General features: G+C 41.7%; 1 protein-coding gene across 1 annotated transcript in view; it reads right to left on the reverse strand.

Moving 5' to 3' along the window:
• PRKAR2B (protein kinase cAMP-dependent type II regulatory subunit beta) overlaps window positions 1-22,982 on the reverse strand; it is a 143,061-nt gene that overhangs the window by 39,478 nt on the left and 80,601 nt on the right. Inside the window, exons 3-5 of the mRNA XM_063448096.1 lie at window positions 16,507-16,559; window positions 10,519-10,602; window positions 4,509-4,615 (exon numbers count right to left, since the gene is read on the reverse strand). Of these exons, the coding sequence (XP_063304166.1) occupies window positions 4,509-4,615; window positions 10,519-10,602; window positions 16,507-16,559 (244 nt within the window). The remainder of the gene's footprint in view (window positions 1-4,508; window positions 4,616-10,518; window positions 10,603-16,506; window positions 16,560-22,982) is intronic.

Genomic DNA, 22,982 nt, shown 5'->3' on the forward strand with positions numbered 1-22,982 from the left:
TCCCCACCCATCTGTAGATATGTTATTGTGTTATTATAATTCCCTGTATGTCTTATGATATGTTTTGATTATTTTTTTATTTTTTTTTATTGAATTGTCCCCATAAGCTACATGTAAGGTGCATTTGGGCCAATCCAAAGAAAAAAAAAAGTTTTGTATGTTAGTTTCTTTTGGAACTTGTGTCCTGTGTGGATTATTAGGGATCCCAGAGACAGAGTCCACACATTTGTTGGCTGGTTGCAGGATCCCTCTAGCCCTTGGATAAATCATGTGAGTTAGGCCTGAGAGCGGCAAGTGTCTTTGTAAAGGCAGTAGCTATAATCACTGTAAGGATTAGGCAGAGGGATAATACTTGCATGAAAGAAGGACTGCAGTGGAATAGGCAGAGGGGACAATACCTGCCTGGAAGAAGGGCTGCAGGGGATACCAGCCTAAAAGGAGAGCTGCAGCCTGGCCGGGTGGTAAAGCTCCAAAGGGACCTCAGTCAAGCCTAGGTGACCGGGGTCCCAACAAGCGGCTAGGAAGCACACTGGGCGGAGGTACTCGGTCAGAGTACAGGAGCTCCGTCACAGTGCCTATAGTGTCCCTTTAAGGGGTGGGATATATTACACAGCAAGTCAACAGTCAGCTCTTAAATTTCATGTGATGAAAGCAAGGAAAAATGGGCAAACGAAAAGATCTGAGTGACTCTGACAAGGGCCAGATAGTGAAGGCTAGGTTACTGGGTCAGAGCATCTCCAAAATGTAAAGTATTGTGGGGTATTCCCAGTATGCAGTGGTTAGTAATTACCAAAAGTTGGAGGAAGGATAACCAGTAGGAAAATCGAAAAGATCTGAATACCAAATAAAAAAATTATAAAAATTCATAAACCCCAGAGTGAACACACGTCACCGAAATAGTGCCAGAAGTGGCGTGACCCACACCTATCTAGGAAGAGGGATGTCGTATGGAAACACCTGTATCGGATGCAACAATTATGGGAGATTTAAAAGGGAGTACCTTCAATGATTAATTAATTTAGCAGGGCTCTATTCTTGTTCCTGCTGCTGTCATAGTTGCAGTTAAAGATACTTGGGGATTCATATAAGTATCTTAGTGTGTTCCCTCTGGGGTGTATGAATTTTTATTGTCTTTTTCTTTGGTATATTGTGGCTTGAGGTGGTAAGGGAATCGCCTGATTTAATGCACCTATATACACACTATTTAGTATATTGATAGTAGTGCCTATATACCACTGGTGCCTATACAGCAGTGCATCAAATTTTGTTTAAAACCAGTTTTGAGTCCCATTCTTTTTGAGACTCTATTTAGTACTTTGCTTTTATTGCTGTATATGGAGCTGCGTAGCCGCAAACTGGATAGAGTGCTCATAATTACTCTGTCCACCATCGAAAGCTCCTTCAATGGGGACATCTGTAGGATGTGCTGGAACAACAAATCCAATTCATGGAAGCCTCACCTCGCAACCTCCCGGGTTTAACCCCTTCCTGACCAATGACGTACCAGGCACGTCCGCCAAAAACCTATCGGTAATGACCATGGACGTACCGAGTAAATCGCCACTTACCTGATCCCCGCCGGCGATCGTGATCCTCGGGTCTGCCTGGAAGCTCAGGCTGACCCCCCCTGTCCGATCCGTCCCTACCGGGCCATGTGATGGCGCGAGGTCCACGCGATCACATGGCTGGAATAGCCGGCTTTTGTAGTGCCTGCAGGGGGCCTGTCTGAGCTCTCAGGCAGTCCCCCTAATGCCTGCAAAAAACTTTTAAAAGTTAATAAAAGTTTATAAAGTACATAAAAAGTACTTATATCATATATATATATATATATATATATATATATAAAATCAAAGTACTTTTACATAAACCAATCGGGCAAATTTCAATGTGCAAACATGGAAAAGCCCTACATTTGATCCCTGTAAGTTTGCAAAAACCCATAAAACCTGTACATTGGGGTCACTCTTGTACTCAGGAGATGTTGTTGAACACATATTGGGGTGTTATGGACATGGTATAAATACCAGAACCACTACAAGCCGTAGTGGTTCTGGTGACTATTGTGTCCTCTAAGTATGAACATTACAGATAAAACCTGTTGCTACATTACACTGACTTCCATGAATGTGGCATCTTATTGATATGTACAGATTTACGATAGATTGTTTCTGCTTTTGTAAATGTCAGATGTAGAATTAGCTAGTTTGCAATGACATTGGATGCCAAATTGCATAATTAGAAAGCTACCAAACAGATGTCATGATTTATTCACATGAAATGAGTAGTAAGACTTTAGGAAAGACATCTGACTCATTTAAAATCCAGCTGTAGATATATTTTCATCCTGTAGCTATTACCAACATGTGTACTCATGACTTATTATAGCACAGTTTTCCTATTCCTTCTAGCTCACAAAAAGGGTAGAAATAAAGGACTTAAAGCAAAACTTGTTAAACTAAGATTTTTAAAAACAATTTGCTGTCTTTACCCTATGCTTGATTGATTATAAGTGTAAGCTGGAGTTAAGCTAGTTACTGTTTAAAGGGTGGCATTTGGGACTTAAAATTGGGACCTGATCTGGCTCATTCATTTGGCTACATAGGAAAGTAGGGAGCAGTTAAAGCGTTTAGAGGAGAGCCCCAAATTGACCATTATTATGTGCCCCCCTTACCCCCCTGTCCATTTGCTTGAAAGATTGGCAACAGTGTAGGAAGGATGGAAAGTCAGTCATTACACTTCTCTGAACGGTTATTGATTAGTGTATCTATCAGTCACTGTACTGTCAACTTTCATTGGCTGTCTTATACAAAGTAGTGATTAGAGCAGTACTATCAATCTGAATATGCCTATACTGGAAATAGAATATGGGCAGTGCACCCCAACAGATCCAAAAAAATCTGTTGGAGTCAGAATATTGACATGACAAGTTTCGATAGAAATGAGATTTACATGTCAGAGTACTCACATTGGATTGCTTACAAATCAACCAATCAGAAATCTCTGACTGAGCTTTCAAAGAGTGGGAAGGCATTCAGAAAACATATTTCTGCCTTGAAAGCTCATTCTGCTCGGAGTTCTCGCTGGGTGAAGATGGAATTCATAATTTACATATTTTTAGCCACTCTCCTGTTGGATGCTAGCTGAGGCTTTTGGGAGTCTGAGTTAGGCTCTCCAGGCTCTCTCAATTCACCACCCTTCTCTGACTGCCTTCTCCTCTCTCTTCACTGTCACCGCGCAGCATTATGGTTAGTTGGAAGGAAGTGACCTGAATTTACTTTCTCCTAGGACTTTGAGCAAACTGACGATATAACAGGCATGGCTACCATAACATTTAGAACCTCTTACACACCCAGTGGCTGGGCCCTCAGCAACCCACACATATGTTCCTTGACACATACATACAAACTTAAACATATATATACATTCCAGACACACTCACAGATATACACACGCACCCAGATACATGATGTGGCATTCTGATACGCATTTTGTAATAACTAGCAGATAGACATACACACACAGTGATTCTCAATGCCAGACACACACAGATACCATTACACACTTACAACCATACACAACATGCAGGGTGAAAGCCATGCACCGGCAAACATACAAACCCATTGTCAATCACACACACACCAGCAGATACACATAAACACACCAGCAGACGCAAATACACAAACACTGACAGAAGCATACACAAATTTAGATATTAAAAATGTAAGTAGTTTCGGCCACCCTACGCTTTGCCTACCTTTTATCAGGAGGGTGGCTTCTCTGGGGTCCAGTGGGAATCCGTCTTTCAAGAAGGCTTTGCTGGGTTGTTGTTTTCGCCCACACAACGTACTTTAAACGCTGGGAGAAACGATTGGACATCGCTTCCTCCCAGTGTGGCGGAAGGCTGTACTATCATTTAAGGGGCCCGTGCAGTGTCAGATCCACATTGTATTCTGGCCCCAAACCAGACAACACACCATTATAGGACCCCTTACTAGCTTTAACACCCCCTGTAGTGGCCTTGTTATTAGGGCCCCAATCACACTATTAAAGGGCTGTGGGGCCCATCTGGTAGGACCATTGGTGGTCTTACGTGTGAGAGTTATATGATGGAACCACAAGCTTGGATGCCCTGGTGTGTTTGCATTGGCTGCACCAGTGCTACTTCTGCCACTGTAATAGCCCATGAGTTTATAATCCAAGCTGCAGCAATCTCTTGCTGGCCTACACACCTTCGAAATTTGACTGTAAAAGATAGACAGACAAATTTTAAAATGTCAAAAATAAAGACTCCATATTAAACTGACTAGCTAATGTTGGGTCCACACACAAAGATTTAATTTCCCTGGAAGTGTAGTTGTGTTCCTTCAGCTCCATGGACTATCCCCCATTTTATTGATTTCTTAATGACCTTGTGGCTCAATATTCTAATGTTATAATCTGAGTCATTAGCTGTATGTGCTTCTCTAAAAAGGCAGAGAATGTATATTTTCACAATTATGCTTCTATACCTGTCGATTACATAAAAGTTGTCTCCATCATCGCCTTGATCAATTATGTGTTCTCCACATTCGACCAATTTTTCAAACATGGCATCGAGTACTTGAGACATCTGTTCCTGAAAACAAAAGATATGACACTTTCTGTTAGTATTTCAAATATGTTATTTTAATAAAGACTGTTAATTTAAAAATAAATAAATACAATATAATAAATACGTGGAAGGTGCTTACAGGACCAAGAGAGTAGCTATAAATATGTAAATTAAAGGGATTCTCCAGTGTCAGAAAAACATTTCCTTTTTCTTCTTGGGACTGCAGGACTCTGCAGTGCCCCTCTCCCTCCCACCCCCATCTGATGTTGCTGAAGGGGTGAGGGACATCGGCGCTTGGTCAGACTCTGCCCACACTCCTCCCCCGCCGACGTCAGCCGCGTCATGGCCATGCTCGTACATTAGACCTCCCCATAGGAAATCATTATTTAATGCTTTCCTACGAGGATTCTGGCGACGCAGGAGGTTCTCATGCATAGCGTGAGGACGTCCAGCGTAGTTTAAAACACTTTTCATGTTCTATGAACACGGAAGTCCCTCGAGTGGCTGTCTGATTTTATAAAAACTGAAATAATTACACTTGTAGGGTTAAAGGGACACTCCAGGCACCCAGACCACTTCTGCTCATTGGAGTGGTCTGCGTGCCAACTCCCACTACTCTTAACCCTGCAAGTGTAATTATTGCAGTTTTTCATAAACTGCAATAATTACCTTGCAGGGTTAACTCCACCTCTAGTGGCTGTCTACTAGACAGCCACAAGAGGGCACTTCCTGGTTCCTAGCACAGGAAACCTGTGCTAGAGCGTCGCTGGACGTCCTCACGCTGTGTGAGGACCTCCAGCGTCGCTCAAAACCCCATAGGAAAGCATTGAAATGATTTTTCAATGCTTTCCTATGGGGAGACGTAATGCGCATGCGCGGCATTGCCGCGCATGCGCATTAGGTCTCCTCGGCCGGTGGACGGGATCAGTCTCGCCCACCGGCCGACGCAATGGACAGGAGGAGGGTCGCAGAGGAGGAGACAGCGGTGAGGGACATCGCCGCTGCCTCAGGTAAGTGACTGAAGGGGTTTTCACCCCTTCAGTAACCGGGGATTGGTGGGTGGGAGGGAGAGAGACCCTCCAGTGCCAGGAAAACGGATCGTTTTCCTGGCACTGGAGTTTCCCTTTAAGGGTGGTGGGAGTTGGCACCCAGACCACTCCAATGGGCAGAAGTGATCTGGGTGCCTGGAATGTCCCTTTAAATAAAACAAAAAATAAAAGAAATAAATCACAAAACATTCATAGTACAAAAGTCTATGCATACAACAATGAATAGTATATGTGGAACTGCACTAACTCCCACAAATCTGAGCCAGGGTGCTTGCTGAGCCGGAACCAAACACCAGATTTCAAAACATTAGTAAAATAATAGGGGTCCAGGCACTCCTTGGTTCAAGAATCAAAAGATTAGGTCCAACATGGACCTTAATTTAAGAGTATAAAACACAGCTAAAGGTAAACTCTCAACTGAAAAAGGGACTCCACTAAAGTATCCCTGTAAGTGCAATAGAAAAGGAAATATTAGATAATATAAATGATCCAATATAGATTCAGGAGTAGTATATAGCTTTAAATTTTAAACTTTTTTGATGCAATGCTAAAAAAAAAACATGATATTACTTGTATTAAATGGTGAAAACATAAGTGTACATTTTGTTAAATATATCCAATAATAAAAATGTCTCTGTATGGATACAATTGGATCACTCAAATAGAAGTTCACAACAGTCCGTGATTTTTGTTAGCTTTTTCAGCTATTTCCAGTTATAATCAAACTGGGATCTGTATGCTGGATTAGCTGAATTGATATTGTACAGTATTATATCTATTTGCATGTGCAGCAATATATATAATAATAATAATGTACTATTGTTAAAAATGGCTATAATAGCTAGCAGATCATGGTAAGTGAGCTGTAGTATAATGGAAGTAATCCCTCCGTGCTTGCAGAAACTGAGTTTGAAATCCAAAGTGTTATATTATTTTTATGTTTATTCATATTTTTATCACATTGACAAGTTATTTAATTATTCAAGATTTTTTCTCTCTAATGGTATAGTTGTATCAACAACCAAGACTTATGATTCATTCTCTATAATAGCTATATTACTATACTATGTATCATATTTGAACATTATTATTCTGCAAGTATGTTGTCATTCAATAATCTATAAGTATTCTAAATGAGTCTTTTATGTAATATAAGTTTTTTATGCATCAAAGGTCTTTTTTATACAACAATAGTTTTTTATGTAATCAAAGAGTTTCAAGCAAAGAATGTATTTACTATTTTATTATTTAAATTGTATCTTTTACAATGTGTATTTTATCATTAGTGCTTATATTACCGTAATCAAAACTGTGAAAAATAATGAAAAGTTAGAGCAAGTATGGATTCAAACCTCAAAGGTTTAATATAAGCCAAAGCAGTTATCGGCTATTTAAACCCGTGGGATTTACCTGCTTAACATCCTCTGATGAAGTGAGCAATAGACTCACGAAACACGTAAGGACATTTTTCTTCACTTTCTGGCACTTACCGTAAAGACGACCGGGCTCCACTTGGAACGCAGGAAGATCGGTGACACGCACGCGGCTCTCAGCTAGTCCATTCAATCCTTTTTACTTTGTGGTCAATAAATCTATTCTAATATAGCAAGCACTTTGGATTTCAAACTCAGTTTCTGCAAGCACGAAGGGATTACTTCCATTATACTACAGGTCACTTACCATGATCTGCTAGCTATTATAGCAATTTTTAACAATAGTACATTATTATTATTACATATATTGCTGCACATGCAAATAGATATAATACTGTACAATATCAATTCAGCTAATCCAGCATACAGATCCCAGTTTGATTATAACTGGAAATAGCTGAAAAAGCTAACAAAAATCACGGACTGTTGCGAACTTCTATTTGAGTGATACAATTGTATCCATACAGAGACATTTTTATTATTGGACTTTTTTATTATTGGATATATTTAACAAAATGTACACTTATGTTTTCACCATTTAATACAAGTAATATCATGTTTTTTTAGCATTGCATCAAAAAAGTTTAAAATGTAAAGGTATATACTACTCCTGAATCTATATCGGATCATTTATATTATCTAATATTTCCTTTTCTATTACTCGTTGGTTCAAGACAGGCACTTTATTGAGAACAACAAAAGCAACGTTTCAACCCCAAAAGGAGGAGGTCTACTTGCTTAGGATACTGATTCACATGTGTATTTTATAATTGTGATTGTTTAAAGTCTGTTATATATATTGTAAAATCTATATATGTATCAGCTTGACAAAGACCTTTTGGGGTCGAAACGTTGCTGTTGTGGTTCTCAATAAAGTGCCTGTCTTGAACCAAGGAGTGCCTGGACCCCTATTATTTTATGCATAAAACAATGTGAAACCATGCTTGATCTTTCAAAACTGAAACAATGTCAATCAATACTCTTTCTTCTTGTTAAATCCCCAGGCAAATTCCATTTGACATCTCGCTTTACCCGGCAACTAGGCTCCTCCTTTGTAGACAGTGAATTAAGATAGAGGTGGAAATTTTCAGGATAAATAGAGATGTCAAATAAAATCTATGTTCGTCTAATCAGAGTACTCTATTGTTATTGTTTTGGTTCCCCAACTGCAGTTAAGTTATTTGTTTTCTATTTTAATAGGGGTTAAAACATTATCTCAATTTAAACTGATCTACTATGACAGAAAGCTCTAAAAATCCATTTGTTACCACATAATTAGCTTTAAAACCACTTCAGTGATCTAAGCACTAACTGAAGCCAAGAAATGCTTATGTATTTAATTTTTAAAGGACCCCCATGGCTCACAGACAGATTGCACAATGCTGTTATGAATCTAAAAAGAAAGTCAAGATTATGAGGCCAGGTTACATAGAACATTTAAACCCATAACAACACCAAAACAATTTAGATTTTAGATAATGTTAACCTAATCAAAAATAAATACATTTTAAAGAAATATCTACTAAAACTGATAGACATATATTGATATACACTGATCAGCCAAAACATTTAAACCACTGACAGGAAAAGTGAATAACATTGATTATATTGTTACAATGGCACCTGTCAAGGGGTGGAATATGTTAAACAGCAAGTGAACAGTCAGTTCTTGAATTTGATGTGATGAATGCAAGGAAAGATGGGCAAACAAAAAGATCTGAGTGACTCTGACAGGGGCCAGATAGTGAAGGTTAAATTACTGGGTCAGAGCATCTCCAAAATGTGAAGTCTTGTGGGGTATTCCCAGTATGCAGAGGCTAGTAATTACCAAAAGTGGTGCAAGGAAGGACAACTGGTAAACTGGAATCTGGGTCATAGGTGCCCAAGGCTCATTGATGCACATGGGGAGCAAAGGTCCGATCACACAGAAGAGCTACTGCTCAAATTGCTTAAAAACTTAAAGGACCACTCTAGGCACCCAGACCACTTCAGCTTAATGAAGTGGTCTGGGTGCCAGGTCCAGCTAGGGTTAACCCATTTTTTTTATAAACATAGCAGTTTCAGAGAAACTACTATGTTTATTAATGGGTTAAGCCTTCCCCCAAATCCTCTAGTGGCTGTCTCATTGACAGCCGCTAGAGGCGCTTGCGTGATTCTCACTGAAAATCACAGTGAGAGCACGCAAGCGTCCATAGGAAAGCATTGTAAATGCTTTCCTATGCGACCGGCTGAATGCGCGCGCAGCTCTTGCCGCGCGTGCGCATTCAGCCGACGGGGCGGAACGGAGGAGGATCGGAGGCAGAGATCTCCCCGCCCAGCGCTGGAAAAAGGTAAGTTTTATCCCTTTTCCCCTTTCCAGAGCCGGGCGGGAGGGGGACCCTGAGGGTGGGGGCACCCTCAGGGCACTCTAGTGCCAGGAAAACGAGTATGTTTTCCTGGCACTAGAGTGGTCCTTTAATGCTGGCCATGATAGAAGGTGTCAGAACACACAGTGCATTGCAGTTTGCTGTGTATGGGGCTGCATAGTCGCAGATCAGTCACGGTGTCCATGATAAATCCTGTTCACCGCGAAAACACGTTCAAAGGGGACGTGAGTGTCACAACTGGACCATGGAGCAATGGAAGAAGTTTGTCTGATCTGATGAGTCATGTTTTCTTTTAGATCAGATAGATGGCCAGGTGCATGTGTAAAGTTTGCAGCAGGATGCATTATGGGCACTTATGTGGATGTTATTTTGACTCGTACCACCTACCTTGCAGACCATCCTCATGACAATGGTGTTCCCTTATGGTAGTGTCCTCTTTCAGCACAATAATGCACACTGCCACAGTGCAAAAATTGTTCAGGAATGGTTTCAGGAATATGCCTAAGAGTTCAAAGTGTTGCCTTGGCCTCCAAATGCCCAAGATCTCAATCCAATTGAGCATCCGTGGGATGTGCAAGAACAACAAATCCAATCTATGGAGGCCCCACTTTGCAACTTGCAGGACTTGAAGGATCTGCTGCTTATATCTTGTTGCCAGATACAAAAGGACAAGTTCAGAGGTCATGTGAAATTCATGCCTTGACGCATCAAAGTTGTTTTGGCATCATGACGGGGGGCTACTCGATATCAGGCAGGTGGTTTTGATATTGTGGCCAGTGAATTACTTTCCCATAATACAGCCTACACAATTATGCACCTTTCATATGCATGAGACTTTTAGATTAAGGTTAGTGTACATGTTAAGGTAATGTAGGTGTAAATGGTTAGTGTTAAGTGTACTGTAGAGGTTAATATTTTGTGTTAATTTAGTTTATACGTTAGATTGTAGTGTAGAGGATACAGTTTAGTATTTTGTATTAGGGTAATGTAAAGGTTAATGGGTAGTGTGTACTGTGTTAGAGCAATGAGGGGGTAAAGGGAAGACGTACACGTATCAGTGCATGTATGTGAACACTCACTTGATCCAGGCTCTTGAAGAGAAGAATATCTTTGCAGGCCTCTTGCAGTCTGTTCCGTTGATCATCTGTCTTTGGATGGATAACCTACAATATATAAATATAATGTGACAGTATTAATTTTGGCCTTAAATGACACAATGTATGTATACAACTTTAAAGTATCATTTAAAAGTTTTCATATTGGCTTTTGTAAGAGAATAAATATACATATACTAAATTTACATAAATACCTTTTCTCTTATTGCATAGTGTCAGCAGTGATGGTAAGGAGCCTGCCACTCACCTCCAAAGCAGACAGCTCAGAATGTAAATGTTCAGTGATTTAAAGTGGTCATGGTGCCTGAAGTCTGAAGGTGCATCATTTGAGTGGCCAGAGTGGAACAAGAGGTTCGTGCTGGCTAAAGGCAATTCTGTGCAAATTTTTATGCACAGTATGAATGCCAACTGGATCGACTTTCGGCTTCTGCAGTTCTGCAGCTTCTGCAGCTCTGTAGAAAGCCAGAAGTCCGTCACCCACCAGTAGAGGATCCTTGGAAACCGGCATGGACTCAGGAAAGAGTGCAAACTGTTAATAGATATACTTGTAAAGTTTTTATAAATCGGTTAAAAAATCTGTAACATATGTATAGTTGTCTGCCAACGAAATACTAGCTGAGAATGACAAAGCATCATGGCATACACTCTGTAAAGGTTCGTGAAGGTTGCAGAGAATTGTATGATACAGTCTTATATGGGCAATGCTTTCCCCAAATTTTCACCACAACCTATGAATGGTGCATATTTGGTTATGAAACATGTCAATATTTTTAACCCCTTAAGGACACATGACATGTGTGACATGTCATGATTCCCTTTTATTCCAGAAGTTTGGTCCTTAAGGGGTTAAATAATTCAGATTCATAGAGAACTATTAAGATAACTAGTGACGGACAGCTCTGTAGTAGAACCCAATGCATATTGCTTAACTTTTTGTTTTTTGGCAACTATTTGTAAATTTTATTAAAATAAAGCATTTTACTTATATATTTTTGTTTTTTGGCATAAAGTCATGGTACAGATATCACTGTTTTGTATACATAGAATATTGAGAAGTAACAATTATCTGTATGCGTCAAATACATAGAAAACAAGAATTTGTTGATAACAATTGTCTGTATGGTTTGTGAATCAAGATGTGTTGAAGTAAATACAAAAACAAAGAACAAAGATAACCCTGGTAGAATGGTATGGAGTGTATGTTGGAAGTTTTTCCCTTCGGTTAGCTTGCCCATGCTATTGTGTCTTGCCCAAGGGTGCGTGTGGGATTCCCCCGTCATTGGGAATGCTGAAGGTACGTGCACCACCAGGACCAGATAGATGTGTAAGAGTGGTAACTGTCTGAGAGGGAGTAGCAAATTTCCTCCATATTCCTAGTGGTTTCCACTCTTTGGACCCAATCTCTTATGGGCGGCGGCTTTGATTTTTTCCAGTATATAGGGATCAATTGGTTTGCCGCTGTTATCAAATGTAGGAGTAGTTCAGTTTTTTCTTTGGGAAAGTTTGATGGTGGGAGAAGGAAGATGAAAGAATCTGGGGTTGGGGTCAGTTTTTCCCCCAGTATTGTCGGTATGAGGCTAGAAATGCGCCTCCAGTAGGTTTGTATTTCTTGGCAGGACCACCAGATGTGTGATGCTGTGCCTGAGGGGTGATGGCATCTCCAACATTGATCAGAGGATTGAAGGAAAATGGCTCTTAGTCTCGCTGGTGTATAATACCATCTAACTATTCTTTTATAGTTACTCTCTTGGGTCTCTGTGTTACTAGATGTTTTGTGAATATTTCTAAAGATTTTGTGCCACCTATCAGGTGGTATGGTGATATTGAGCTCCTATTCCCATGCAGAAGCGAAGGCCTGAGGGTGTTTGGGCTGTATGGAGAGAAGGAGAGTGTACATGACAGAGATAAGCTACTTTTTTAATATGTGATATTAACACAATCCACAAGATAGCCGCATTTGAAGATTATATGCTCTTCACAATCAAACATATCATGAGGGAAATTACATTATACAGTAAAGTTTCAAACTGTCAGACAAACTTAAGCAAATGTGAAATCCTCCCGATCACACTTCCCTCACAAACTGCAGAACAACTACGACAGGATTATCCTTTTACTTGGGCAAAGGGGTCACTTAAATACCTAGGGGTACACATACCAAATGACATCTCTCAGATATACGATCTCAACTTCCCCAAACTGATCCAAACAACGGACCTTAAGTCTTGGATTTTGCCGAATAAGCATTCTAAAAATTAATGTGCTACCCCGCATCCTTTATTTACTGCAAGTCCTACCCATCTACTCGCCCAAACACTTTTTCAATACCCTCCACAAGTTATTCACCACCTACATATGGGCCAATAAGAAACCCAGATTATCCTTTTCACTTCTTAAACGACCAAAAGATGAGGGGTGCTGGGCCTCCCGGAGCAATGGGTAAAACTGGAAGCCGCCTATTTCAGAACCCCGATCTACACAATCCCGTGGCACAAGGTAGGATCTTTCCTACTACACCATGGCACACATCCTACCATCACCCCCACGCTCAGATTATGGGCGCACATACGCTCACATCAGGACATATCCCCCTATCCCTCACCTCTGTATCCAATCACTCATAACCCCCTGTTCCCTCCTGGAGCAGATGGGAAAATATATAAGCAATATCATAACTCACAATACTTGTCAGTGGAGGCAGTAATTGAAGGGAACTAAATCCAACCCTTACACAAATTGTTACCGGAGACTGATATCACAGCAATGCAAATGTTTTCATACATTCAAATGGTACACTTTTTAAAGAAAGGACACTTGGCTCAGAGGGCCATCCGAGAACTAACACCCTTTGAAAAGTATTGCAAGGGGCACATATTGGTTAACCTTGTGTCAACAAGTGAACTTAGTGATGAATACTGCATTTTAAGTGTCTGTTCTGAACCAGCTACAAGAACATTATTATAATATCTGCTGATAGAGAATGGCAGATGTTACCACAATTATTATTATCAATTGCCAGACAGTTACAAATTATTTATAGCTATTAAGTTTTAATATGGTTCTGTAGGGACACTCTCCACCTTGCACCTTTTAATGACTATCGATACAGAAACAGGGGCTAAACTACTGCTGTGCATCGATGCCAGGGCCCACGGGAAATCATGTAGTGCTAAATTTTGAATTTTTAAATTGAGGGAGAAAGAGGGAAAGGAAACAAAGACACATAGAATGTGACGGCAGATAAGAACCATTCGGCCCATCTAATCTGCCCAATTTTCTAAATACTTTCATTAGTCCCTGGCCTTATTTTATAGTTAGGATAGCCTTATGCCTATCCCACGCATGCTTAAACTCATTTACTGTGTTAACCTCTACCACTTCAGCTGGAAGGCTATTCCATGCATCCACTACCCTCTCAGTAAAGTAATACTTCCTGATATTATTTTTAAACCTTTGTCCCCCTAATTTAAGACTACGTCCTCTTGTTGTGATAGTTGTTCTTCTTTTAAATATAGTCTCCTCCTTTACTTTATTGATTCCTTTTATGTATTTAAATGTTTCTATCATATCCTCCCTGTCTCGTCTTTCCTCCAAGCTATACATGTTAAGATCCTTTAACCTTTCCTGGTAAGCTTTATCCTGCAATCCATGAACCAGTTTAGTAGCCCTTCTCTGAACTCTCTCTAAGGTATCAATATCCTTCTGAAGATACGATCTCCAGTACTGCGTACAATACTCCAAGTGAGGTCTCACCAGTGTTCTGTACAATGGCATGAGCACTTCCCTCTTTCTACTGCTAATACCTCTCCCTATACAACCAAGCATTCTACTAGCATTTCCTGCTGCTCTATTACATTGTCTGCCTACCTTTAAGTCATCAGAAATAATCACCCCTAAATCCCTTTCCTCAGATGTTGAGGTTAGGACTCTATCAAATATTCTGTACTCTGCCCATGGGTTTTTACGTCCAAGATGCATTATCTTGCACTTATCCACATTAAATGTCAGTTGCCACAACTCTGACCATTTTTCTAGTTTACCCAAATCATTAGCCATTTGGCTTATCCCTCATGGAACATCAACCCTGTTACATATCTTAGTATCATCAGCAAAAAGACATACCTTACCATCAAGACCTTCTGCAATATCAAAGAGAATGGGTCCAAGTACAGATCCCTGAGGTACCCCACTGGTGACAAGCCCAAGCTTTGAATATACTCCATTGACTACAACCCTCTGTTGCCTGTCACTCAGCCACTGCCTTACCCATTCAACAATATTGGAATCCAAACTTAAAGATTGCAGTTTATTGATAAGCCTTCTATGTGCAACAGTGTCAAAAGCCTTACTGAAATCTATGTAAGAAATGTCTACTGCACCACCCTGATCTATAATTTTAGTTAACCAATCAAAAAAATCAATAAGATTAGTTTGGCATGATCTCCCTGAAGTAAACCCATGTTGTCTCTGATCTTGAAATCCATGTGTTTTTAGATGTTCAACAATCCTATCCTTTAACATGGTTTCCATCACTTTCCCCACTACTGAAGTAAGGCTTACTGGCCTATAGTTGCCCGACTCTTCCCTATTACCTTTCTTTTGAATGGGTACAACATTCGCCAACTTCCAATCTTCTGGGACTATTCCTGCTATCAATGATTGGTTAAATAAATCTGTTAATGGTTTTGCTACTACACCACTAAGCTCTTTTAATAGCTTTGGGTGTATTCCATCAGGTCCCATTGACTTATTTGTCTTTACTTTTGACAGTTGAAATAGAACCTCTTCCTCTGTAAACTCACGTGTAATAAATTACTCATTTATCCTTTTTCTTAACTGAGGTCCCTTTCATCTGTAAATACCGAACAAAAATATTCAATGAGGCAGTCAGCTAGACCTTTATCCTCTTCTACATACCTTCCTTCTTTTGTTTTTAATCTAACTAATCCTTATTTTACTTTTCTCTTCTCATTTATGTATCTAAAAAAAGATCTGTCCCCCTTTTTTACTGACTGTGCTATTTTCTCTTCTGTGTGTGATTTGGAAGCTCTTATAACTTGCTTAGCCTCTTTCTGCCTATTCTTATAGATCATTCTGTCTTTCTCACTCTGGGTTTCTTTATAATTACTAAATGCTAACTTTTAGTTTTTTACTATTTTGGCCACATCTGCGGAGTACCACAGTGGTTTCTTGAATTTTTTGCTTTTACTGACAAGCCTAATGCAATTTTCTGTTGCCTTCAGCAGTGCAACTTTTAAATAATCCCATTTCTCTTGGACTCCATTTAAATAGCTCCAGTCTGATAATGACTCCTTTACACATATTCTAATTTTAGAAAAGTCTGTTTTTCTAAAGTCTAAAACTTTTGTTTTTGTGTGGTGTGACTCAGTCACTGTTCTTATATTAAACCACACTGACTGATGATCACTGGATCCTAAACTTTCACCTACAGTAATATCGATACCACATCTCCATTTGTTAACACTAAATCTAGTATGGCCTCTTTAAAAAAGAAAAGTGAAAGGAAAGTGCAGCAGACGTGTTGAGGGTAGCAGAGGGGAAGTCAGGTGCTGCAACAGAACAGCACCCCATTTGGCATGTGTCTGAAAATGGAAAGATCTACAGCTATGCATGTGTGAATGTATGTCTGCATGTGTATATCTGTGCCTGCATTTGTAATAGTCTGATTTTCTATTGGTCAGTGTGCTCTGTTTCTGCATATGTGGTAGTGAAGACAAATCTTTACAGTAATGTAAATGGGGGGTTTGGAGGGAATTCATTGTTTTAATTGCCAGGGAAACATGAGGCTGTGAATGGAGAAGGGAGGTACATTGCAGAAAAATTATTGCTCCAATTATCCCCTCATACCCAAATTAGAACCAATATGGGGATATATACTGTGTCTGGATGGTCACTTATGTACTGTAAATGCCCCCGTATCTACTGACTTACTCTTGTTTCTGTGTCGTCATCCTCTTCATCTGGATTGTAGGCTTCTGCGCACACTGTAACACAAAAACAAACAGAGTCATGGCCACAACATATTTTTTATGTGCAATGTGTTTATGAAATTGCTGACATTTAAGACTTCTGTTACTGTATAAAGGGTTGTTCACTAAAGTGAGAATTCAAGGTCAATTTCAAATTTAAGGTCAATTGGAAAACGTCAGCTATGCTTTCAGTTCAGGTAGGAGATAAACTCTAAGCAGTAGAATCATATATGTGCATAGTGCTCCTTGGCCCGGAGCATATCTTTCACCAAATTCAGAAATATAACATTTTCTGGCTATTTAAGAAGCAAATATAAAATATAATGTCACTTTAAATAGGTAACACAACAACGTATTTTTTATTTTTAATGGGCTTGGCGTGGTGTTTATTTAAAGCTTAATGGGCTTACAACCATAATTTCATAACCAGAACCATATAACATAAACATTTAAAACGTTTAACTTTATTAACCACCAAAGTGCCAGTCAGTCTTAGATGGCGTTTTATTTAAAACCACCATATCGTTCCTCAGAACTTGACCCTGAGGATGACTTGTGTATCATGCTTCAAAATACCCTGACAATAAAAATTAAATAAAATTAAAGAGAGGGTGAGCTGGGTCCATCCGCAACGCTCCTGCTTCACTACACTCTGACAGAATTGCACTCTGGCTGCTGCTTTTTATACTGCCCCAGTTTCCCGCTCTTTTTATGCTTGCAACCTTCAACCAATTTCCAGCCCCCAGCAACAGCAGTGTCATCAATTCTGCACAGATACCTGGCTAACTGCTGCAAAATGTAATCCTCCCCTACATTCCAATCGCAGATAACGCAGATTAACTCCATAATTGCCACCATACATATATGCCACAGACAGTGCTTACTGCCTTTGGCTTCTATTCTTTGTTTTAACTGGAACATGTATGTGAACTTTTAATCTCCTTTAGCAGCACTGACTTCAACCACACATTTCCAGTGCCTGCTAATCATATTCACACATTAATTGGGAGGTATTATTTAATTACGCTTTACAAACTTGCTTCTTAACATTATGTTATATTTATGGGCTACCTTGCCATAATATTATGTATATCATGATATTGGGGAAGACCAATTGGATACAGTTGGTTCGACAGTTTGAAGTGGGGAATTCTGGGAAAATTGCCAGACTACTGGTGAACACGTCTGAGTCAGTCCTGAATTTGTACACACCAGCAGATCGCATCAACCGGACAGTTTGCTGTCTCCCAGGTGCTTGGTTCCGGCATGTTGTTGACAGAGTGGATGGATTATTGGGAGGGCCTTGTAATAAAGCTTGGATGTTGGCTGTTCTAATCCATATTAGTACCAAATGACAAAATTATATGAATATAAAGGGCCCTAAAGAATGAGTTCAGGGAATTAGGTAGCAAACTTACCAACTCCAAGTTGGTATTTTTTGATATGCTTCCTGGGCCTCGTGCTACAATTGACATGCAGCGGGAGATTAGGGAGGTCGATGTGTGGCTGAAGACTTGAAGGCTTCATATTTGCTTAAGTCTCTCTTTACTAGAATTCCACAGCAGCACATTAACAGAGATAAAAACACCAGAGACAAAAAATCAGGAATCTATAAAAGGCTTCTCCCATCTAACTATTTCCTCTTTCTTTGCTGCTCCGCAGTCAGTACAGAAATAGAAAAATTAATCCGGGCACTACAAATGAATTCCAAGAAAAAGGCAATTTATTGGAACCCTTAGGGGGTCTTTATCAAGCTTGATAAAGACCCTTAGGGGTTGAAACTTTGTTTTGTAGCTGCTGGTTCCAATAAATTGCCTTTTTCTTGGAATTCATTTGGAGTGCCTGGATTCATTTTTCTATTTCTACTATTATATTTGGTCCATTTGGGTACTGGGACATATCCAGTGAAGCACCCTGGATTCCTTGGCAAGGGGTGGAGTGCACTTCCATCAATTTTCTACATTTACCGCAGTCAGTACAGGTCAGAGTACCACTGCCTCCTGTTATATATAGGTGGTTGTGGATATTTTACTGTATTTATATGTTTATTACTGTATTGATTTATTTATTTAGAGGGTATTTTTGCATCTACCTACTTAGTGCTGTAGGGAATGATTTATTTAGCTATACTGTATTTTCTTCTCCTACTTGCTTAGTCCTGTAGTGATTGCTTGATTGATTGATTTATTTAATCTGTTTTTCTGCATCTACCTTCTTATGGCTGCAGGGATTTATATGTTTGTAATGTGTTTACCTTCCTAATGCTGTTATGATTTATTTATTTAGATTGTATTTTTCTGTCCCTACTTTTTTGCTGTAGGGATGTATTTTCTCTTATGAATTTTCTGCACTTTCCTGTTTTGGGCCCCCCTGTCTGGGGATCGTTTTTTGATCTGGTTTGGGGGGGGGGGTTCCTTTTTTCCCTCCCTCCCTCTACCTTTTCCGGATGGCTTTGCCCCCTTTACTTTTTGTCCGTTTTGCAGCTGCCGGAAAGCTGCCCTCCGACCGCTTTCCGTTGCCGACCGCCGTGTTGGATCCTGCCTGCCGGCTCCGTCCGCCGAGCGAGATCCTCTGCTTCCACCCCCCACCCGACCCACGCTTCCGCTCGTGGTATAACTGCTCTCGCAGCGTGGGTGGGGGGGTTACCTTCCCATGCAGTGCGGCGGCCCCGAGCATCCACTTTCCCGCGACCGCGTGGTCAGGTGGGGGCAGGGCCGGACCGTTACCAGACTTAACGCTTTAGTTCCGTCGATGGCAGGCACATGTGCTGTAGCTTTGACTGGGACTCAGCTATGGCTTGGGCGAATTGCACCCTCAGGCTGTCCTGGCTTTGTGCCCTATGTGGCTGTCAGGTTAGGCTACTGGGGACCAAAGTGGATGATATAGATCACAGGCATGCTTTATAGAGCTGTGCACAACCCCTCAGGGGTTACAGGCACAACTGGCAGTGTTACCACTTATACTCACCACCCTCCCCCCCTTTTTGTTTGTTCAGATGTTTGCTTGCAGCGCTCTCTGTTTTATCATATTGACCAATGGAGCACCTCTTGTGAGGTAACTCAGTTTGTGAGTTCCCTGACTACAGGTGTACTCAATATGCAAGTTCACTATTTACGGAGTGTCAGGCACTATTTAACTGAAGTGCGTTATCTACAGTTACACAATGGAATGCTAGGTACAGTCACACAGAAGAATGCTATGTACAGTTACACGGTAGAAGGCTATGTACAGTTACACAATAATATGCTATGTACAGTTACACAGAAGAATGCTATGTACAGTCACACAGAAGAATGCTATGTACAGTTACACAGGAGAACGCTATGTAGTTACACAGTAGAATGCTATGTGCAGTTACACAGAAGAATGTATGTACAGTTACATAGAAGAATGTATGTACAGTTACATAGAAGAGCGTTATGTACAAATACACAGAAGAATGTTACGTACAGTTACACAGTAGAGTGTTATGTACAGTTACACAGTAGAGTGTTATGTACAGTTACACAGAAGAATGTTATGTACAGTTACACGGAAGAACGTTATGTACGGTTACACAGAAGAGCGTATTGTACGTTTACACAGAAGGATGTTATGTACAGTTGCACAGAAGAGTGTTATGTACAGTTTCACAGAAGTGTGTTATGTGCTATTAATCTGAAGAAGTGTTATGTACATCTTATCTGAAGAGCGAAATGTACATTTTATCGGAAGAATGGAATGCAAAGTTCCTCTCCTGTACATCTCTGAAGGTCCTGACTTGTCTGTGCCCCAGGACTTTACCGGCTTTGTTCGTGCCTTACTGATTGGCCTGCTTTGTCTGTGCCCCATTGATTGGCCTGCTTTGTCTGTGCCCCATTGATCTGGCCCATGCTGTCTGTGCCAGAATGTCTGCATGCCAAGCCTACTGCCACATACTCACGCTTGTGCATTGCATGCGCTGCCCAACTTGCCTCGGTCACTATATGGGGTGCTGCCCCTATCTCCCTGCCGGTGACACTTGTCCTCTATACTCCTTGAGATCACTTTGCCTGGGACCGCTGCACAGGAGAACCCTTATCCGGGTTAGCAGCGCAGACAATGACTACTATGGCAGTGACCGCCTCCGTGGAATTAGACTTTAGCCGGGGTCTTCCCTTAAGCTTATCAGGAGCGTAATGCTAGAGGGGCCACATTTAAAACGGCAGGCGACTTGAATGAGTCAGACTCTCCTAGAGAGCAGGCCAGGGCACATAAGCGCTACTAGAAGGGTGAAGGCCCTGAACCACTGACTTGAATGAGTCAGACTCTCTTTGAGAAGAGCAGGAAAGTTCGCATGGAAGGGTGAATGCCCTGAACCAGGCTCCCAGAAAGATAAGACTCCGAGGAGCGGCTAGCCCCTCTGCAATCGGCCAGACGGCCCTGCCTATATGGCGCGGGGGAGGCGATGACCACTGGACGTGGCAGTGACCACCTTCTTAACAAGGCAGACGACTTGAAGGAGTCGGACTCTCCGAGAGGAGAGCAGGCAAGGGCGCATAAGCACTACGGGTAGGGTGAAGGCCGAGAACCAGACGCCCGAAAAGTTTAGACTCCGGAGAAGTGTCTAGCCCTGATACGATCGGCCTTGACGGCCAGACGACACTGCCTATGTGGCGCAGGGGTGAAGGTCCCTGTAACCCCCCCCCGCCGCCATGGCCGTCCTAGCTGAATGGTGAGCGGACCGGTTCCCCTCGGAGGGAGAGGACGATGGGGGTGTGGATTATGATGGCGGTCCCTTGTGGCACCATGAGATGTAGAACAAAGTCCACTACAGGGGCCCCGACAACCATGGAAGAAGAGGTCGTCTCGTGGATCACCTTAAACAAACCCCTGATTGCTCACCTGGTTTCTTTGGAATGGTCTCTGCCCAATCACCTGGCACCATCGGTGCTTTTCTGGGCTGGTAGTCCGCTGGCTTGAAGCCCACAGGATAATTCGAGCGGTATTCCCAGCCGGGCTCCCGAACCAAGTAGCTGCAAACCCAGACTTAGACCCCGATGGGGCACTGCGGTTTTGCTGGTCAAGCACCTGTCTAGTATTCAGGAGACCCTGAGTGCGGCCCACTGCAGTGCCTATACTATTAAGTCGCACTGGCAAGCCGATTGTTCTCCGCTACACGAGTGAGTTGTGCTAGCGGAACATACGTGGAAGTATAATATGTGTCCTTTTTTACATGGAAATACTTGACGGAGGCTTATCTCAGCTCCAACCCGTACCTTTTATAGGGGATTGGACCCTTGACCCGGAATTTCACACTTGCCTCCAGTTCCGGATGACATCCCAGACGGGGCCCCGAGTCTGGGGTGGCAGACAAACCTATCCTAATCGCATTTTGGACCGCTTGAGGTGCTTTGGAAAGGGATCCAAACCCCTCGGAGTCCCAGCACGAGTCTACAATTGAACGTATATTCATTAGTTACTTTGAATTAGATGCGGCCCTCAAGAAACTTCTAGGGACCGTGGGGCCCAGTTCTGGTAAGGTGGCCTCTATTTTCTCCCTGGCGAGATAGGTATCTTGTGCATCAGTCATTTGGGCGATAATACAACCTGGTTGGCAGGTTGGGAGGAATTGAGAACATTCAGGAATACCTGAACTATCTGAAGAGATCTTTCTTGTTTTCCACGCGTTGGGACCTGGACGCGACTCTTCATCGATATAGGACATCTTGCTGTACGGTCTACCTGGACGGGCTTCCCGGACCCCCTGAGAGGTACCTCCCGGACCGAAAGGTCAGATGCTCCCTGCGTTTTCCCTTGTTCGAGTCTGGATTTCGTTTCCAACCAGGGAAATATCGACCTCCTCTACATCTCAAGTAGTAGAGTCCTGGAGGGCGGATTGGACGCGTCTCCTCCGTTTGTTTGGTCTCAGGACCTTACTACAGGTGCCTCGGTCTGCTGGTACTCTGAAATTATGATATCCGCTTCGGCAGAGTCGAACCTAGTTCCTGGATTCCCTGGATTCCCTGGACCCTTGATCATTTGATCTCGGGGATTGTAAGACTTTGGTCTGCATGGCGACCCTGACGTAGTTGGGTCTGGTACGGATCTCCTAATTTTGCTACCGCTTTCACAGGGTTCGGGTATTGTTCTGTCACTTTATTACTGGGGACTGCCATATTATTTAGATTAGGTAGCGCGTACAACTGTTGTCGGCGGGCCTCGCTCTGCGTAGAATTCCCTTTACGATTCCTGAGGACAGGTATTCATCTCCCCAGGGGGTACACGCATTTCTGTCATGCTCCTATGGTGGTTTCTGTCGGGTTTTGCCCATTCACTGACTCTGGATTTATTTCCGTTATTATACCTTGTTTTTCTTTCAGATGGGTTCTGGGGTTCGCACCTTAGTTGTCTATCAGCCTTAGTCGGACCCGAGGGTCATATTCTTACTTTGATAGTGCTCCCAACTTTAGGCGGTGT

The sequence above is a fragment of the Pelobates fuscus genome, chromosome 3, assembly GCF_036172605.1.
Source record: "Pelobates fuscus isolate aPelFus1 chromosome 3, aPelFus1.pri, whole genome shotgun sequence".
Classification (NCBI taxonomy): Eukaryota; Metazoa; Chordata; class Amphibia; order Anura; family Pelobatidae; genus Pelobates; species Pelobates fuscus.